This window comes from Fusarium redolens (genome assembly GCF_020744475.1).
Source record: "Fusarium redolens strain MPI-CAGE-AT-0023 chromosome Unknown BKA55scaffold_22, whole genome shotgun sequence".
Taxonomy (NCBI): domain Eukaryota; kingdom Fungi; phylum Ascomycota; class Sordariomycetes; order Hypocreales; family Nectriaceae; genus Fusarium; species Fusarium redolens.
In genome coordinates this window covers 299,216-313,699 of record NW_025763685.1, presented here as the reverse complement: position 1 = coordinate 313,699, position 14,484 = coordinate 299,216, and the positions used below count along the sequence as shown (strand labels likewise).

The following is a 14,484-nucleotide window of genomic DNA, read 5'->3' as shown; positions in this document are numbered from 1 at the left end:
TATGAATTAAGTAATTGAAGAGGTGATGATAAATCTCATCGTACTCTGTCCACTGTACTGGCTGGCTCGTCCGACTGAACCGTAGTGACCGCGTTACAGAGGGTAAGCGTCCTGTCCACTGAACTATGCCAAAGCAGCGGGTCCACCATCAATCCAGTCGCACTCAACATCATGGCTCAACACAGTAACAACCTTGAATTAATTATACAACTATACAAACGTCCTAATTCTTCACCTGCACATTCTCCCTCATAACAGCAGGTTCAACCTCTCCATCAGTAGATTTATTCTCCTCGATCTTCGCCTCATCAACCTTTGTCAAATCAACGGCCTTGAGCGCAAACATGACAATCAACATGGGCGCAAGAGAGCACGTCGCAGCAATAGCAAGAAGTCGCTGTGTCTCGCGATAAGCTTGGTCAATGGCTGCGCGGATAGGTGTACCCTTTACGAATTTTTGAGCGACGACAATGGACTTGTAGATCTTGAACGCGTTGGGCTTGGCTTTCTCGGGGAGGTATGTTGTGAGTTTTTGAGGGAGGATGTTGTTCCAGATGGCACCGCCGACACTGTAATTGTTAGTAAGGATTGATGAAGAAGAAATTAGAAAATACTGACCTGGTACCGACGGCTCCGCCAAAGTTCATGGCTGCGTAGTAAACACCCGTCACGACAGGGACATCTTCCTTGGCGACGAGGGCCTGAATGGAGACTTGAGCGGCTGTCTGGTAGAATGCACGACCAACACCGACAAGAGTCTTTGCAGTGATGAAAGAAGCTTCGTTTGCGTGTCCGCCGTTCATGTTCACAAAGTGAATCATCAATCCTTGACCGAGAACACAGAGCGGAACACCAATAAAGACAAAGATCTGACTGCGCTTGGTATACTTCATCAAAACACCAACAAGCACCGAAGCGATCTGAAACGCGACACGAAGAGCGTTACTAATAAAGTCAGCATATGTCAAGCGTATGAGAGAAGAACTTACTCAATGCGCGTAGCATGTCCAGGACTAAAACCCCCAGCGACCTGAAGATAACTTGGAAAGAAAAGCGTAAAGCAAGAATAATGGAAGAAATCCAACATGGACAAAACGCAAGCCGCAACGACAGTTCGCTCCTTGATCATGCGGAACGGAACGAATGGAACCTTTGCAAACTTTGTATCCCAGACGAAAAACACGCCGACGACGACAACGCCAATGACAAGCATGGCGATATAGCTCCCCTGGTCCCAGCGATCACTATTCCTCGCGCCCGTAAGCGAAAGCGGAATGAGCGTGAGTCCAAGACCCAGAACAAGAAGCACAGCACCGAGGATATCAAGATCAACCCAAATGAGGTTAATTATCCTCTTGCTCAAAGGCTGCGTCTTATCAGCAGCGTCCCAAGCGCCTTTGCGTCTATACCCAGCCTTCCTCGCGCGTCGCTGAAGGACATATAAAGTAATAATAAGAGGCGCTGCGCAGAAAGGCAGGATGAGAGCCCACATTCCATAACCCCAGCGCCAGGTTGAGTGTTTGAGAACACTGTCTGCTACAATGGAGCCGAGGTACAGCGTTGGGATGGAGGCGAATGATTCGGGGAGGGAAGTCCAGAGACCGCGGTTGATGAGGCTTGTCGTGTCGGCGATGAAGACTTGTTGCATGATTACGTAGCCGGTGTCGCCGATTGATTCGAAGATGCCGCCGGCCTAGAGGTGTTAGTTGGGTAAGGGAAGGGCATGGGATGACGTACGATGTAAGTTGCGATGTTTTGACAGGCTGCGTACATAACTTGTGATAGAACGAGGAAGAGAATTGAAAAGGTTAAACCCTCTGCTCTACCAAAGACCTGTGACAGTTAGTTTTGAGGGTTGGGATTGATTGGTATACATACGTTGGAGAACTTTGCCATGATGGGATACGTGACGAGACCGATGATTGTACTGACGACATTAGCTGTCGCGAGCGCTGAATGGCGCTGGAACGCGGAGGTAGCATATGCATCGTAGACTTTTGTCGCGTATTTGAGGAATTGGGTTATGAACGTGGTTGCGAAGAGACTGATTTGTTAGATGCAGAACAGCAAGAGAGAGAAAAGGAACATACCCAGTAAACGCGACGATCAAGGCCTTCTTAGACCAAGACTGTCTCAAAATATCTGTATTCGTGACCTTCTCTCGCTCCTCCTTCGGCGCCGCTTCCACGTCGGAGCTACGATGAGAATTATGATCTGCCATATTGCAACAAAGATTAAGAAACAGTGAATACTGGGTAGTTCAAAGTCCAATGCAACGTTGACTGTTTATATCGTTCCAGCAACGGAAGACATTCCGCGCCCACAATCCGGTGATCCATCTAATCTTATCAGATTTTCATCCATCGCGTGATATAATTGGTCTGCCAAGCCTTTACATGGGCTGACTTTAACCGTGATCTGATTAAAAAAAAAGCCTCATGTTTTACAGGGATTGGGAGAGCCGCTTCTTTTCTGGGAATAGTGATGGAGACTTTTAGGTAAAACTTTTGGTGGAAGTGCTTGTTGGATCACATGAAGATATCTGATTTGAAGTTCGGGTAGGTGTTGAACCAGCTGGTGGATTATTTCTTAGCGATGTTCCGATAACAGGCGATCTCCCATGACACGTTTTTCATCCCTGCTCAGAGTTTTCGCATCTGATCCATGATGAGATTTTTGGCGTTGGATGGTTTATAGAGTGCTGCCACCAGATGAAGTGACATCGACCGTATGATCAAAAGTTTATTCCATGAGATTAACTTCTTATCAATCTGATCAGTAACGTGGGGGTAGTGATCTGAATCCACTGGTCTTGAGTACGGATATGCGAGATTAGGGACATGGAGGTCGGAAGCGACCGTTAAGAATATGTCTGTGCGAATGAGTTCTCTCAGGTTTGATGAGCAACGGTTCATGCAGTGTATTGAAGTTATTCCCGACGCGACGGTACACGGAATGATCCGCTGGTTGGGCCCACTTAAGGAGCAAAGGCGCCGACGCAGACGAATTACCGCTTTTGGAACAGACATCCGCTCTCTCACGATGAATTTTCGTACCCCTTGTAGTATGAGAATCACGTTGCTGAATGTTCTTGAGCAATTTAAGCGAATGATATTCTATGAATGAGGACATTGAGACCTCTTAATTACAAATTCTAAACTATATACTAGCTGTTTACCAGACAACTGTTTCTATATCCCGAATCCCCTCCAATCGACTATTGTCAAACTCTGTTCCCGTCTAACCAAGGTTGTTCGGGCTCTTGGCTCGAATCTTAGGCCCATACAGAAAGAATATAACGGGAACAGGCACAAGAGCCAGTGCCAAGAACGCAAGGATACTGTTCCCCCAACCGAGACCGAGATCGTCGTACATGGACAATCCAGCGAGAGGAAGTAATGCGCCAGCGAGAGATCGGAGGACTGTCATTGCGGCAACGGCTGATGCTGCGTAGGTGATGTACGCGTCGACGAGGTAAGTTTGAAGACACATCTATACTTATTAGTTCATCATGTCTTCATCAGTATGGGGAGGACTCACCATAATTCCCATAAGACCAAAGCAAAACAGCGCAACGCCAATCATGGGTACGATCCAATGCACATTCTGATCCGCCGCCCAACCATACCAAAACAACGCCCCCACAATAAGTAACCCTGAAGGCAGCGTCATCCAAATCGGCAACCGATCTTCAGGTACTGTCTTACCATTCTGTTCAATCTTCTTCTTAATAACAACATCCGTCATGACTCCAAAGGTCATTGTACCAAACAACATTCCAATACCGGTAGGGAGATACGCAAGGCCAATTGTACCTGTTCCAAAGCCGTATTGTTGCGCAAAGACGAAGGTGAAGGTGCTGAACATGAGGTACAGCACGCCGTAGACGATGGCGACGTAGAGCGAGAGGATGAAGACGGGGAGATGCGTGAAGAGCATTCTCATTGGGCGGATGGAGGCGTTGCTGAGACGTTGTTTGGGTGTGAGACCGTCTTTGTCGAGGATGGAGTATAAGTCTTGGTTGCCGGTTTCTTTTTTGAGTTTGTTGGCTTTTGCCCGGAGTAGGGTTGGGGCGTAGGTCTCTGGGGCGGCGAAGTAACAAAGCGCGGCGATGAAGCCAGTCTAACAATTAGCAAAGATACTCGAGGGCAAAGAGGAACTTACAAGAATGGCAATCAACCAGAATACCCATCGCCATCCAATAGCCTCAACCATATACCCACCCGCCAATGGCCCAATACACGGACCCAGCAAAGGTCCCATGGCCCAAACAGCCATGGCCTTACCTCTCTCCTGCACCGGAAAGATATCCGATATAGTTCCACTACCATTAGTCACAGGCGTCGAACCCGTGAAGCCCATCAAGAAGCGAAAGACAATCAGCATAGGCATGTTTTGACTCAACGCTGTAGCGACGGTCATTATAAGGAAGAGAACGTTAGCGACGTTGAAGACGATAGCGCGGCCGTAGATTTCGCTAAGTGGCGCGGCGAGGAGGGGACCGAACGCGAAGCCGAGGACGTAGACGGACACGACGAACGTGGCGATGTTGCGGTTGGATGTTTCGAATTCGCGCATGATGTCTGGGACGCCGGGGGCGAACATTGAGGAGCCCTGGATTGTTAGAGGGTAGTGCAACTGGGGGTCAAGGTTATGGACGTACGAGAGGTCTGGAGGGTTAGCTTGAGTATGAGGAAGAGTGAGATGGGACTTACGTTAGGAGGGTCATGACTGAGAGTGCGCCGATGCAAGACCATTTCTTCCTTGCAGGCCAGTTCATGGGATTGTTTGGATCATCGGGGCCATCCCAACCAACTGCATTCGGATCCTGAGGATGAGTGATGTCTTCTTTCGTGCCTGTAGCGGTCTCTTCATCCTTCCTCACCGCAGCGCTGCCAGGTTCAGAAGGCGTGAGCGTCCGCTGACTCCCAGGCCTCTCAATATCCATCGAGGCTTTCCTTTGCGCCATGATCGTCGAGTTCACAGAGATTAAGCTTATGCTATTCAATGGAAGGGGTAATGAAAGATATTTAACCTAGCCACGACTCAGCGCAGCATAACCAACGAACCAATGAGGTACAGAATCGAAAGCGAAACCGAGAAATGGGGGAGAATAACCAATCAGAGGGTTTTTTCGGGGCCGTTCTAGAACCCGACACCCGGGCCTGTTATGCGGGGCCCCACACGGAAGATGGGATTTCCGTACCGTTAGTTATGCAAATGGACCGGTTTTGTGCAGGTTTGTGCAGAGCACGGCCGGATGGCCCCCTTTAATTTGATCCGGGACGGAGTTGTGAATACGCAGATTGCGTGTCGAGACGGTGAGGGGACTTTTTTAATATTGGGGGTAGTTGTGACATGAGGTGAGTTTTGATGAGGGATCACTCACTCCGTTGGATGCGCTTGTTCGAGAGGACGGCATTCGTCTGTTGTCCAATTGAACAAGTGATGAACGGTGAAGGTATACGCGTATTGCTTATTCCCTGTAATTCCCCTCTTGTTTGGTTAATCTTATGTTTATTTTTATCCTTATCCTTATCATCTTATCGGCATTGCGATAACCCCCACCAACAAACACGTAGCAGCAATTGAGAGCGCAACACAATCAATTCAATCTATCATTGCAAACTAAGCAATCTAATACTCCTCAATCCATATTAAAACCAAGATCCATTCAAACCATCTGTATCTACTTTCCACTTCCTCAATCTAAGACTTCCTCTTCTGCAAAAGTCCCTTGAACGGATTCTTCCCTCTAAACCGCATCCAAGTCGCAAAGTAAACCACCGCATAATTAAACGCAATAAAAGCGCAAAAAATACCAAAATCCCTCCAGATATTCCTATAGTACACACTAAATCCCGCTCCAAACTCATCGCCAGTAGCATACTGGCAAAACTCACAGTATCCATCTGATCCAGTGCGCACATAGCCGCCAGCGCGCTGAATAAACGGTTCAACGTACTCATCGCACGATTGACCACTGGGCGGTTCAAAGCGCGCAAATTCGCCCTCTTCGCAACGAACAGGCTGGTCGTGAATCGCTGCGCCGAGGAAGCCTTCGAGGAGATAGTGGAAGGGAGTGAGCCAGTACATCCATTCGCGCCAGAAGGTAGGAAGACCTTGTGGCGGAACGACGACGCCGCAGAAGGATACGACGAAGAGGAAGAAGATGGGGACAAGGAGAGATGCGAGGAGTTCGTTGGGTGCAAAGGCAGCGATGGCTTGGCCGAAGGAAACGTAGTAAAGCTCAAACAGCAGAACAAGCAAGAATGCAAAACCCGATGTAAAAGCCGAGGCACGCCATCCGAAAACTCCCCACCACCAGCAATTGAAGTAAATACCACCCGCAACGATACGATACGGAATCTCAACGACAACAACAGCCGTAGTCCAAGCGACCCAGCTGTAAATCTTGGCGTTATTCTCTCTCCACTGGAATATCTGCCGTGATTTGAGAAAAACGGGCTGGAGCTGCTGAATAAGAGGCGGACTAATCGTGAGCGTCATGAAGATGGAGAACAGCCTGTTTTGGTAATCGATGGATGCGAAACCGATCTTGTAGAAGGTGAAACAGTTGAAGAGACCTGTTGCGATGTGAAGCATAAAGTTACCAAAGATGTAATCGGGTGAGCGCCAGAATGAAATGAAACTGCGACGAACAACGGCGTATGTCTGTGTTGATAAAGGCATGGCGTACTCGCGATCATCTTTGAGACTTTTTGAGGGTTCGACGTTACGTCGGCGTTCAATCATCTCTTCAATCTCCTGCGAGCGCTTCTGTCGCTCTGAAGAGTCCGCCCAGACGTCGCCCCAGTCTTGACCATCGTAGTCAGGATTTCCAGCACCAATTGCATCGAGCATGTACTCCGCTGGATTAGCGTGCGGAGGACATTTCGGTCCGCCGTTGGACTCAAAGTACTTGATCAAGTTCTCTGAATCATGCCCCAAAGGACCGTGATAAACCACGCGCCCACCTGATTTGAGAAGCAAGAGTTCATCGAAGTTTTCGAAGAGAACGGCAGAGGGTTGATGGATCGTACAAAGAACGGCTTGTCCTGCATCAGCCAGCTTTCGAAGGAAGCGCACAATATTGAACGCAGCGCCCGAGTCAAGACCAGAAGTCGGTTCATCCAAAAACATAAGCAACTCCGGCTTGGACGCTAGTTCAACACCAATCGTCAAGCGCTTCCTCTGCTCTGCGTTAAGGCCCTGTCCAACTGTACCAATGATCGCACCAGCAATATCGCGCATTTCAAGAAGATCAATAATAGTCTCGCAGTACTCCATCTTCTCCTGCTTCGATACTTCTTTTGGTTGACGAAGTAGTGCGGAGAATTGGAGGGCTTCGCGCACTGTGGCGGTGGGTTCGTGAATGTCCATTTGTTCAGCGAAGCCAGTTGCGCGTTGGAAGGATTTCGGAAGGGGACGGCCGTCGACGAGAAAATCGCCTGTTATGGTGCCGAAGTTGAGACGTTGGGCGAGACCGTTGAGAAGGGTTGTTTTACCGGCGCCTAAGACTGTTAGATATGGTGGGTCAATTGAAGGGAATTGAACGTACCAGAGGCGCCCATGAGAGCTGTCAATTTACCAGGCCGAACGTAGCCTTGTACATCGTTGAGGAGTTTCCTCTCTCCTTTCTCGTAGGGAATCGTGTAATTGATGTTCTGGAACGTAAACACCGTTTCATTCTTTGCGACTTCTTGGGTAATCTGTTCATCGCTCTTGGTACGTTCAGCGTCACCATTCGCGGCGGGATCACTGCGACCAGACTCTTCATCGTGCTTGTCGCCCTTGGCTCGACCACCGGTTGCGATAGACTCCTCAACCTTTTTAGGAACTTGTCCTCGCTTAAAGACAGTAATTGCACCGCCTCCGACGTTGGGCTTCATGAGTTCCATACCAAGAGCAGTGAGGAAGACGAAAAAGATGAAGAAAGCCCAGAGGAAACCGAAATTGCGCCAGAGATGAGAACGGGTATATGTGAAGGATTGTTGAATGTATGACGCGCCAGACACAGAAGTTGAACCAGGCGATGCACCCGCGAGAGTACAGCCCTGGTTCTGAGGCCGTGCATTCGGGCCTTGAGGCACGAGATATGGCGGCTCGCATGAGAGAGTGAGATAAGCGAACTCATTAGCCATGAGACACTCAAAACCGTACTGAATCCAATTAATCCATCGTAGCCACCCAAACCAAGGATGCATCGAGTCCGGCGGAATGAGATAGCCCGTATACACAACGAGAATCTGAATCGCAACACCAGTAAACCTCGTCGCGACATCCAAAGTCCCGCACCAAGCTGAAATAGCCCTGAAGAACGCATACGTCACCATAGTGACGAGCCAAAGAATAAGACACGAGATGAAAAACTGCGACGCCGTTCTCGCGAGGTTGGCCATGAAGTAGATGATGACATTGAAGATGATGACCTGTATAAAAACAAGCGGGACATCAACGACAGTCTGCGCGATAGCGAATGCAGAAGGGCGATAGAACGAAAAGGATTTATGCTTGAGAAGAATAGGCTTCGACTCGAAAGCAGCTGTTTGTTCAGCGAGGGCCAGAAGGGCGTTGAAGAGAAGAAGGAAGAAAAGGGCACCGCCGCGAGGAAATGCTCCGGCGGCTGTGTCGGGGAGGTTGTAGAAGAGTGAACCGACGATGAGGCCTTGGAATAATAAACCGCCCCATTTTCCAAAGAGGGATGCCTTGTCGCCGAACATGACGAGGAATTGGCGGTGCGTGCAGGCCATGACTTGTTTGTGGAACGCAATCTCGTAATTCTTCTTCTTACTCTTCTCACTCTCATTGCGTCGTCGTTCTTCAGCTAGCGTTTCAAGTTCAGCCTCGAAAGCGTCAATGTCGCGGAGATTTTTCTGATAATCTTCGCTGCGGCGGTATGCGTCAGAAAACTCCCCCGCCGTACGCGGGATACGATTCTCCCAACCTTCGCGGATACTGCGCTCATGCTCATCCGTAACACTCGTCAGAAAATCAGCTGTAGTCCAACGCTCAGGACACTCGAAACCAAGATCGAGAAAATACTTCTTCGCATCTTCCGCGCGTCCGTAGTAAAGACACTTTCCCTCATCAATAAGCAAAACCTTATCAACGAGCTCATAAAGCGTCTCGCCAGCTTGATATAGCGAAACAGCAGTCGACGTATCAGCCATATTCGTCATGGCGCGAATAGACTTGACATACTCAACCGCCGTACTCGCATCAAGACCTTTACTGGAATTATCCCAACCCTGCACCGAAGCTCGCGTTATCATAGCTTCAGCGATAGAAACGCGTTTGCGCTCACCGCCCGAAACACCGCGGATGAATTCGTTGCCGACTTTTGTGCCGAGGGTATGTTCGATCCAGAAGAGTTTTGTGACGACGCGCAGAAATTCGCGGACGTAGTCTTGACGTGTTTCGCCTTCGAGACGGGATTCTTTGCCTGGTGTGCGGGTCTGAAGAGCGAATGTGAGGGTGCGCTTTACGGAGAGCGTGGCGTAGTGGAGGTCGTCTTCGGGGTTGTAGATGATTTCACCGCGGAAGTCTTTGGCCATTGTTGATGCGTCGGTTCCGCCGTATGTTACTTGTCCTTCAACGGATTCGAAGCCGGCGCGTTGGTTGCAGAATGTTTTGAGGAATGTACTGCATCCTGCGCCTGGACGGCCGAGAACAAGAAGTAATTCACCGGGTCTAACACAACCGTCGAAATTACTAATAAGTTCTCTAACAGGTGGTTTCGCCATAGCTGCCTTGGGTCCTTGAGTAACCAGCTTTCCCAATTTTCTCGGCAGCCCAAGGAAGAAATCTCCAACGGTCGGTTGAAGACTTGAACCGAGACCAACACCGCGAACAGTGAGGCCACGGAAGATAACACCGCTATGGCGCGTTTTCTCCTCTTCACTCTGTTGTTGGCGCTTTTGACCAAAGATGCGAGACATGAGACGGTCAAGTTCTTCATTATCTTGGTGCTCTTCATCTTTTTCGGCGGGAGTTGAAGCGTTGGTGCGACGACGGGATAGCACGCGGAAAAGATCATCTTCAGTGCGATGAGATTTGCGTTTCTCGAGGGGAGGTTCCGCGGTGGTTTCGGTGTGAGATTTAATCGGGGCAAAGATTGGTTCGTTGGGGGAGTTGGAGGAAGAGCTGTCGCGCTTTTCTTCGGTGGATTTGCCGCGAGGGAGAACGGTGCTTGATGAAGAGTTGCGATCGAGAATAGGTGCGTGAGGCTCAGAGGCTAACGCCCCAGTCGCGCCAAACGAGGCTGAACTGGCGCTGGTGACATTATCGTACGTCGTAGCCGCAGGGCCTGTCGCAGTATCACGGCCCGCAAAGCCGGCCTCGAGGCGTCTATCAGTGACATGTCCCGTTGGGGTAATCTGATCAATCGAGTTCACGCTTGGCGTAACAGGAAAACCGCCCGGGATATCTTCATCCCTAGGCGTAGGTCTCTCATCAGCCATTTCGACGCAAACTTCTTGACAGTATTGACGATGAACACTCTATTCTTGGTTTACGGGCATTGACCATAATAAACAGACATTTTTTCCACTTGTGATTTATCTATGACGACATCAAAGGAATCGTCTAGTCGGTCTTTCGGACATGTTGGAATTGCGACGAGGCCCGGGCGTGGCGTTGGGTGGAGATTGGGCGTCATGGATTGAAGAAGAGCTTACCCTGTAGCTTCTCGGAGAGATTAATCTTGACATCGAGTTACGCATGGCGTTGCAACGGCGTTTTTAACTATCCGATGGTGGGCATGCGTCGCAAGCTAGAATCAGCTTGTAATACACTTTTAGCTTTGACCTTTCGGAGTATTTGTTAGATCGTAATCTTATCTTGGCAGTTTCGGTCCCAAGCGGATTGCAACCCAATCTGAAGAGACGAGGTTAGGGCTGATTGATAATTAAAAATATTTATTTCTTCGATCTGTGCGATTGACTGCATTCAATGTCTTTCATGCGTGTAAGATTTTGTATATGCTGTGTAACTGCACCCGTGGTGAAATTCGTCACTGGCACGAATGTGGTCTCATCACACTCAAAGCCTCATCTCCCCAAATCTCCACTGCCAAGCTACAGTAGCTCCATCGTCAGAAAAACACGCGATCGATGGCACTAAAACGTTCCGATAACCAGGAATTCAAGCATTTCAAGCAGGGGAAAATTGAACTAAAACAATGACAAGACGCTGAAACATGACCAGGTAAAAATCAGATCATCATCTCCGTTAATCATCGGGCATTCATCTTGCCATTTCGAGACTCTTGCAGCCATGTTTCAATGCCTGTCTCAGTCCCGACCTCTTAAATCTCAGCGTCAAAAGGCGGGCGCCAATTAACCGCCGATAAAGACAATTCACTAAAATGCTGCACTTTTTACGCTCGGATATGAAGAGCCGATTGTGATCAAGCGGGAAGTGTACCCCGGGGTTTATCTGATCTGGTTTAACTTGTACCCGAGTTAATCGTGAAGCTAAGCTTAGCTTGATGCTCAAACACCATCACCAAGGATGTAAAAAAGGGAATTAATCACATAAAATTGGAATTTAGGTGAAAGAAATGGATGGAAAGTGCTGCGACATGTGCCACGCTCATACCATCACATTTTCATCCCCCTCAGCCCAGACCAGCCCAAATGCAAGCCTCCAATGCATAGAAAGCCCTTGTGCTACACAAACCTCAAGGGCATTCGATGCCCAACAGCCTTACAATCAATCTCGGAGACCTCCAGGGAACGTGATTGGGCGGAATGACCTGCATTTTGCTTCTCTTGGCAAAAGCAGTCTCGCATGCATAGTCCCGCTGGTCAGAGGTATATGAAGACCCAGATCCCCCAGGCTCACTGAACGATAAACCATCCCAATAACACTACTCTTCATCAACTACGGCCCCAAACTTTTATTAAAAAGTCTACCCATCATGTGTCAAACGGTTGAAGAGAACGGCAACAAAGTAAAGCAGCAGAGTCAGAGCTGCTGCATGCAATCCTCGGCTACAAGATCTACGCAAGGATCTGCAGATCACTCTCGGTATCACGTCGAGACGTTCCCCATCCCCGCCCCCCAATCGGAATATGACTTTGATCATCGGAGAACTATCACCATTGAATCCCAGCAGCGACAATGGCCTCAGGACATCTGGGTCCACAGTCCACATGGACGACAGCTGTACCAGCCTGTGCTGATGTTTGAGACGGAGGTTACTGCTCAGGAGGGGAAGACGGAGACGAATGGGCATGCTTCTAAGAGCGGGTAATGCCTTCATCACCAAAATGGGCCTGCGGTCGCGATGGGGTTTTGTTTGGAGGAGTCGTGATGGGAAAATGGGACGAATGAGTTGGGGGTCTCTTATGACATCGCCAATTAAATTGGGATTTATTTGCATTTCGACAAAAAACCACAAAAGAGAAATAAGGGCTTTCTACGTCTGTACCAACGCATTGGGGTCACTGTACTAGCATAGCGAACACGATTGATGAGAAACAATGCATCATGATTAATTCCCCAACACCTTACTCTGCTTATCATTATGAATTGAACATGCAATCAATTGAAGCATCAACACTCAAACCTCCACTCAACATCCTCCCATCCCTCCCGTCTACTAATCGTCGCTCCCAATCCAGCGCCGTACCTCTCAGGCCGTACCGTCCCGCCCGCAAGTTGCGGCCCCAACATGTTGACATCGCCAAACCCCATCCCAACAGCTTCAATCTCAAAGCCTAGCAGTAAAGCAGACGCGAACCCGATGATCTCTGCGAAAGCAAAGTTTCGTCCTGGGCAGAGATGGCGACCGCCGCCGAAGGGTATATACGCTGCTTTACGCTTTCGCTCCTCTTCGGCATCTCCCTTGGATGAGGCGAGGAAGCGCTCTGGATTGAAGACGTTGACATCAGCGCCCCAGACACTGTCCTCGTAGTGCGCGACGCCAGCGGGGAGTTGCATGTCTGTTCCTTTTTTGAGTATGTATGTTATTCCTTCGGGCGTTGTAACGCTTGTGTCTTTGAGGATCCGACGCATGCTGACAGTTTGGTTGGCAAGACGCAATGTCTCGCGATAACAGCTCACAAGCAGAGGAAGCTTGGTCTCGAAATCCGCTATATTGAATGTCACGCTCCGTTTCCCGTCATTGCGCTCTACAACAGCTGCGTCTTCAGCCTCGACTCGTATTCGTGCGAGAAGATCCGGTCGATCAAGGATATACAGCAATAGCCAGTAAAATGTTGGCACAGCATTAAGCGTCGCGACATTCGGAAGAATAACCTCAAACTTCCCAATCTCGTACCCTGAGAGACCGTTCTTTCGTAGTGATCCGGCGCGGTTTCGTACGAGGGCGGAGACGCTGGGGTCCGAGATGTCGTGGTCTTGGGAGTACCATTTGCACACGATGTTTTGGAGCGTGGAGCGCGCTTTGTAGGCTTTTGGCATTGTGATCGATGGGAAGAGCGAGAGGAGGAAGTAGGGGATTGATTCTTCGAAAAGCCTGGATTGTTAGCGATGCGTGGCGATGGATTGGGGGGCATACCACATGTCTTCAATCAGCGAGGGATCGCGATTGAACGGATCAGTGTCGCCGTAGAGAGATCTCGTTGTAGCGAGGCTCATAACATCGCGACACCAAAGATATAAATTCTCCACGTGTAACCGTCCATTTACCAGCGTTTCTCTCCCCGCGTTGATCGAATCAGCGCGTATCGTCGCGTGATTCAACTTGGCAGAGATGCTATCCAGGAAATGCACATTCATCTGATGCAGGTGCCTAACCTGAAAGCTCGCATGTATCGCCTCTGTAAATTCATCGTAAACACCCGGAACTTTAACTTTCGCGAACGTTTCCTGCTTCAGCGCGAATGTCTTTTTCGCGTAGTCAAAGACAAAGGGTTCGAAGGACGCGGTTTTGTTGCGGAGGAGGGTTTGGAGGAGGGCGGGGTCGAAGACAGCGTAGAGTTTGCCATTGAGCATGGGGAGCGTTGCGATTTGGACGTGAGGGTTCTCATTGCTATAGATGTTAGCGATTGGGTTAGAGATCAAGGGAGGGAGAGGAGAGACGGACTGGATTATTCTGCTGTAATCTGCTTGGTGACGAATTATCCCGATGATGTGTCCTACCCAGGGAATCGACGGTTTCACGACGGGCGGTTCGCGTGGGTCAATGCGGGGAGTTAGTAGGCGGTTCAGCAGTGTGAAAGCCACTATAACCGCTAAAACGGCTGTACTCAAGAATGTGACATTTCCACTGCGATAATCAACGAGATTTTGTAGTAGAGATTGAGAAGTCATTGTCGCTGGGGATGTGAGAAGATGGAGGAATTCAGGCGGATTTAATTGACGAAAACTGAATTGCTAATGGTGCTGACTGTATTGGGGCCTGGCATCGTTAGTGCTGAGGCCGGGAGATCCGTTGGACAGATCAGCAATTGACCAGTCATGGTGTATTTGCTTCTGTATTGGCATTGTAAGGACTTAACCTGAAGGATTGAT

At 49.3% G+C, this 14,484-nt stretch overlaps 5 protein-coding genes across 5 annotated transcripts; 1 reads left to right on the top strand and 4 right to left on the bottom strand.

The window, feature by feature from the left end:
- Window positions 1-220: 220 nt before the first annotated feature.
- On the bottom strand, window positions 221-2,221 carry BKA55DRAFT_715306 (major facilitator superfamily domain-containing protein; the record flags this gene model as incomplete). The annotated part of the gene is made up of 6 exons (XM_046200878.1): window positions 221-569; window positions 619-945; window positions 990-1,693; window positions 1,738-1,833; window positions 1,933-2,044; window positions 2,091-2,221. The coding sequence occupies 6 exons, from the start codon at window positions 2,219-2,221 to the stop codon at window positions 224-226; spliced, it is 1,716 nt and encodes a 571-aa protein (XP_046043142.1).
- A 1,019-nt stretch (window positions 2,222-3,240) lies between these two features.
- Window positions 3,241-4,948, bottom strand: BKA55DRAFT_525972 (major facilitator superfamily domain-containing protein; the record flags this gene model as incomplete). The annotated part of the gene is made up of 5 exons (XM_046188794.1): window positions 3,241-3,492; window positions 3,541-4,122; window positions 4,165-4,614; window positions 4,664-4,670; window positions 4,716-4,948. 5 exons carry the CDS (start codon window positions 4,946-4,948, stop codon window positions 3,241-3,243), a joined length of 1,524 nt encoding a protein of 507 aa, XP_046043141.1.
- A 761-nt stretch (window positions 4,949-5,709) lies between these two features.
- BKA55DRAFT_696437 (ABC-2 type transporter-domain-containing protein) lies at window positions 5,710-10,463 on the bottom strand (the record flags this gene model as incomplete). The annotated part of the gene is made up of 2 exons (XM_046200261.1): window positions 5,710-7,514; window positions 7,562-10,463. The coding sequence occupies 2 exons, from the start codon at window positions 10,461-10,463 to the stop codon at window positions 5,710-5,712; spliced, it is 4,707 nt and encodes a 1,568-aa protein (XP_046043140.1).
- Window positions 10,464-11,923: 1,460 nt separating this feature from the next.
- BKA55DRAFT_545202 (uncharacterized protein) lies at window positions 11,924-12,259 on the top strand (the record flags this gene model as incomplete). The annotated part of the gene is made up of 1 exon (XM_046190792.1): window positions 11,924-12,259. The coding sequence occupies one exon, from the start codon at window positions 11,924-11,926 to the stop codon at window positions 12,257-12,259; it is 336 nt and encodes a 111-aa protein (XP_046043139.1).
- A 302-nt stretch (window positions 12,260-12,561) lies between these two features.
- BKA55DRAFT_525512 (cytochrome P450) lies at window positions 12,562-13,965 on the bottom strand (the record flags this gene model as incomplete). The annotated part of the gene is made up of 2 exons (XM_046188763.1): window positions 12,562-13,486; window positions 13,529-13,965. The coding sequence occupies 2 exons, from the start codon at window positions 13,963-13,965 to the stop codon at window positions 12,562-12,564; spliced, it is 1,362 nt and encodes a 453-aa protein (XP_046043138.1).
- Window positions 13,966-14,484: the final 519 nt, after the last annotated feature.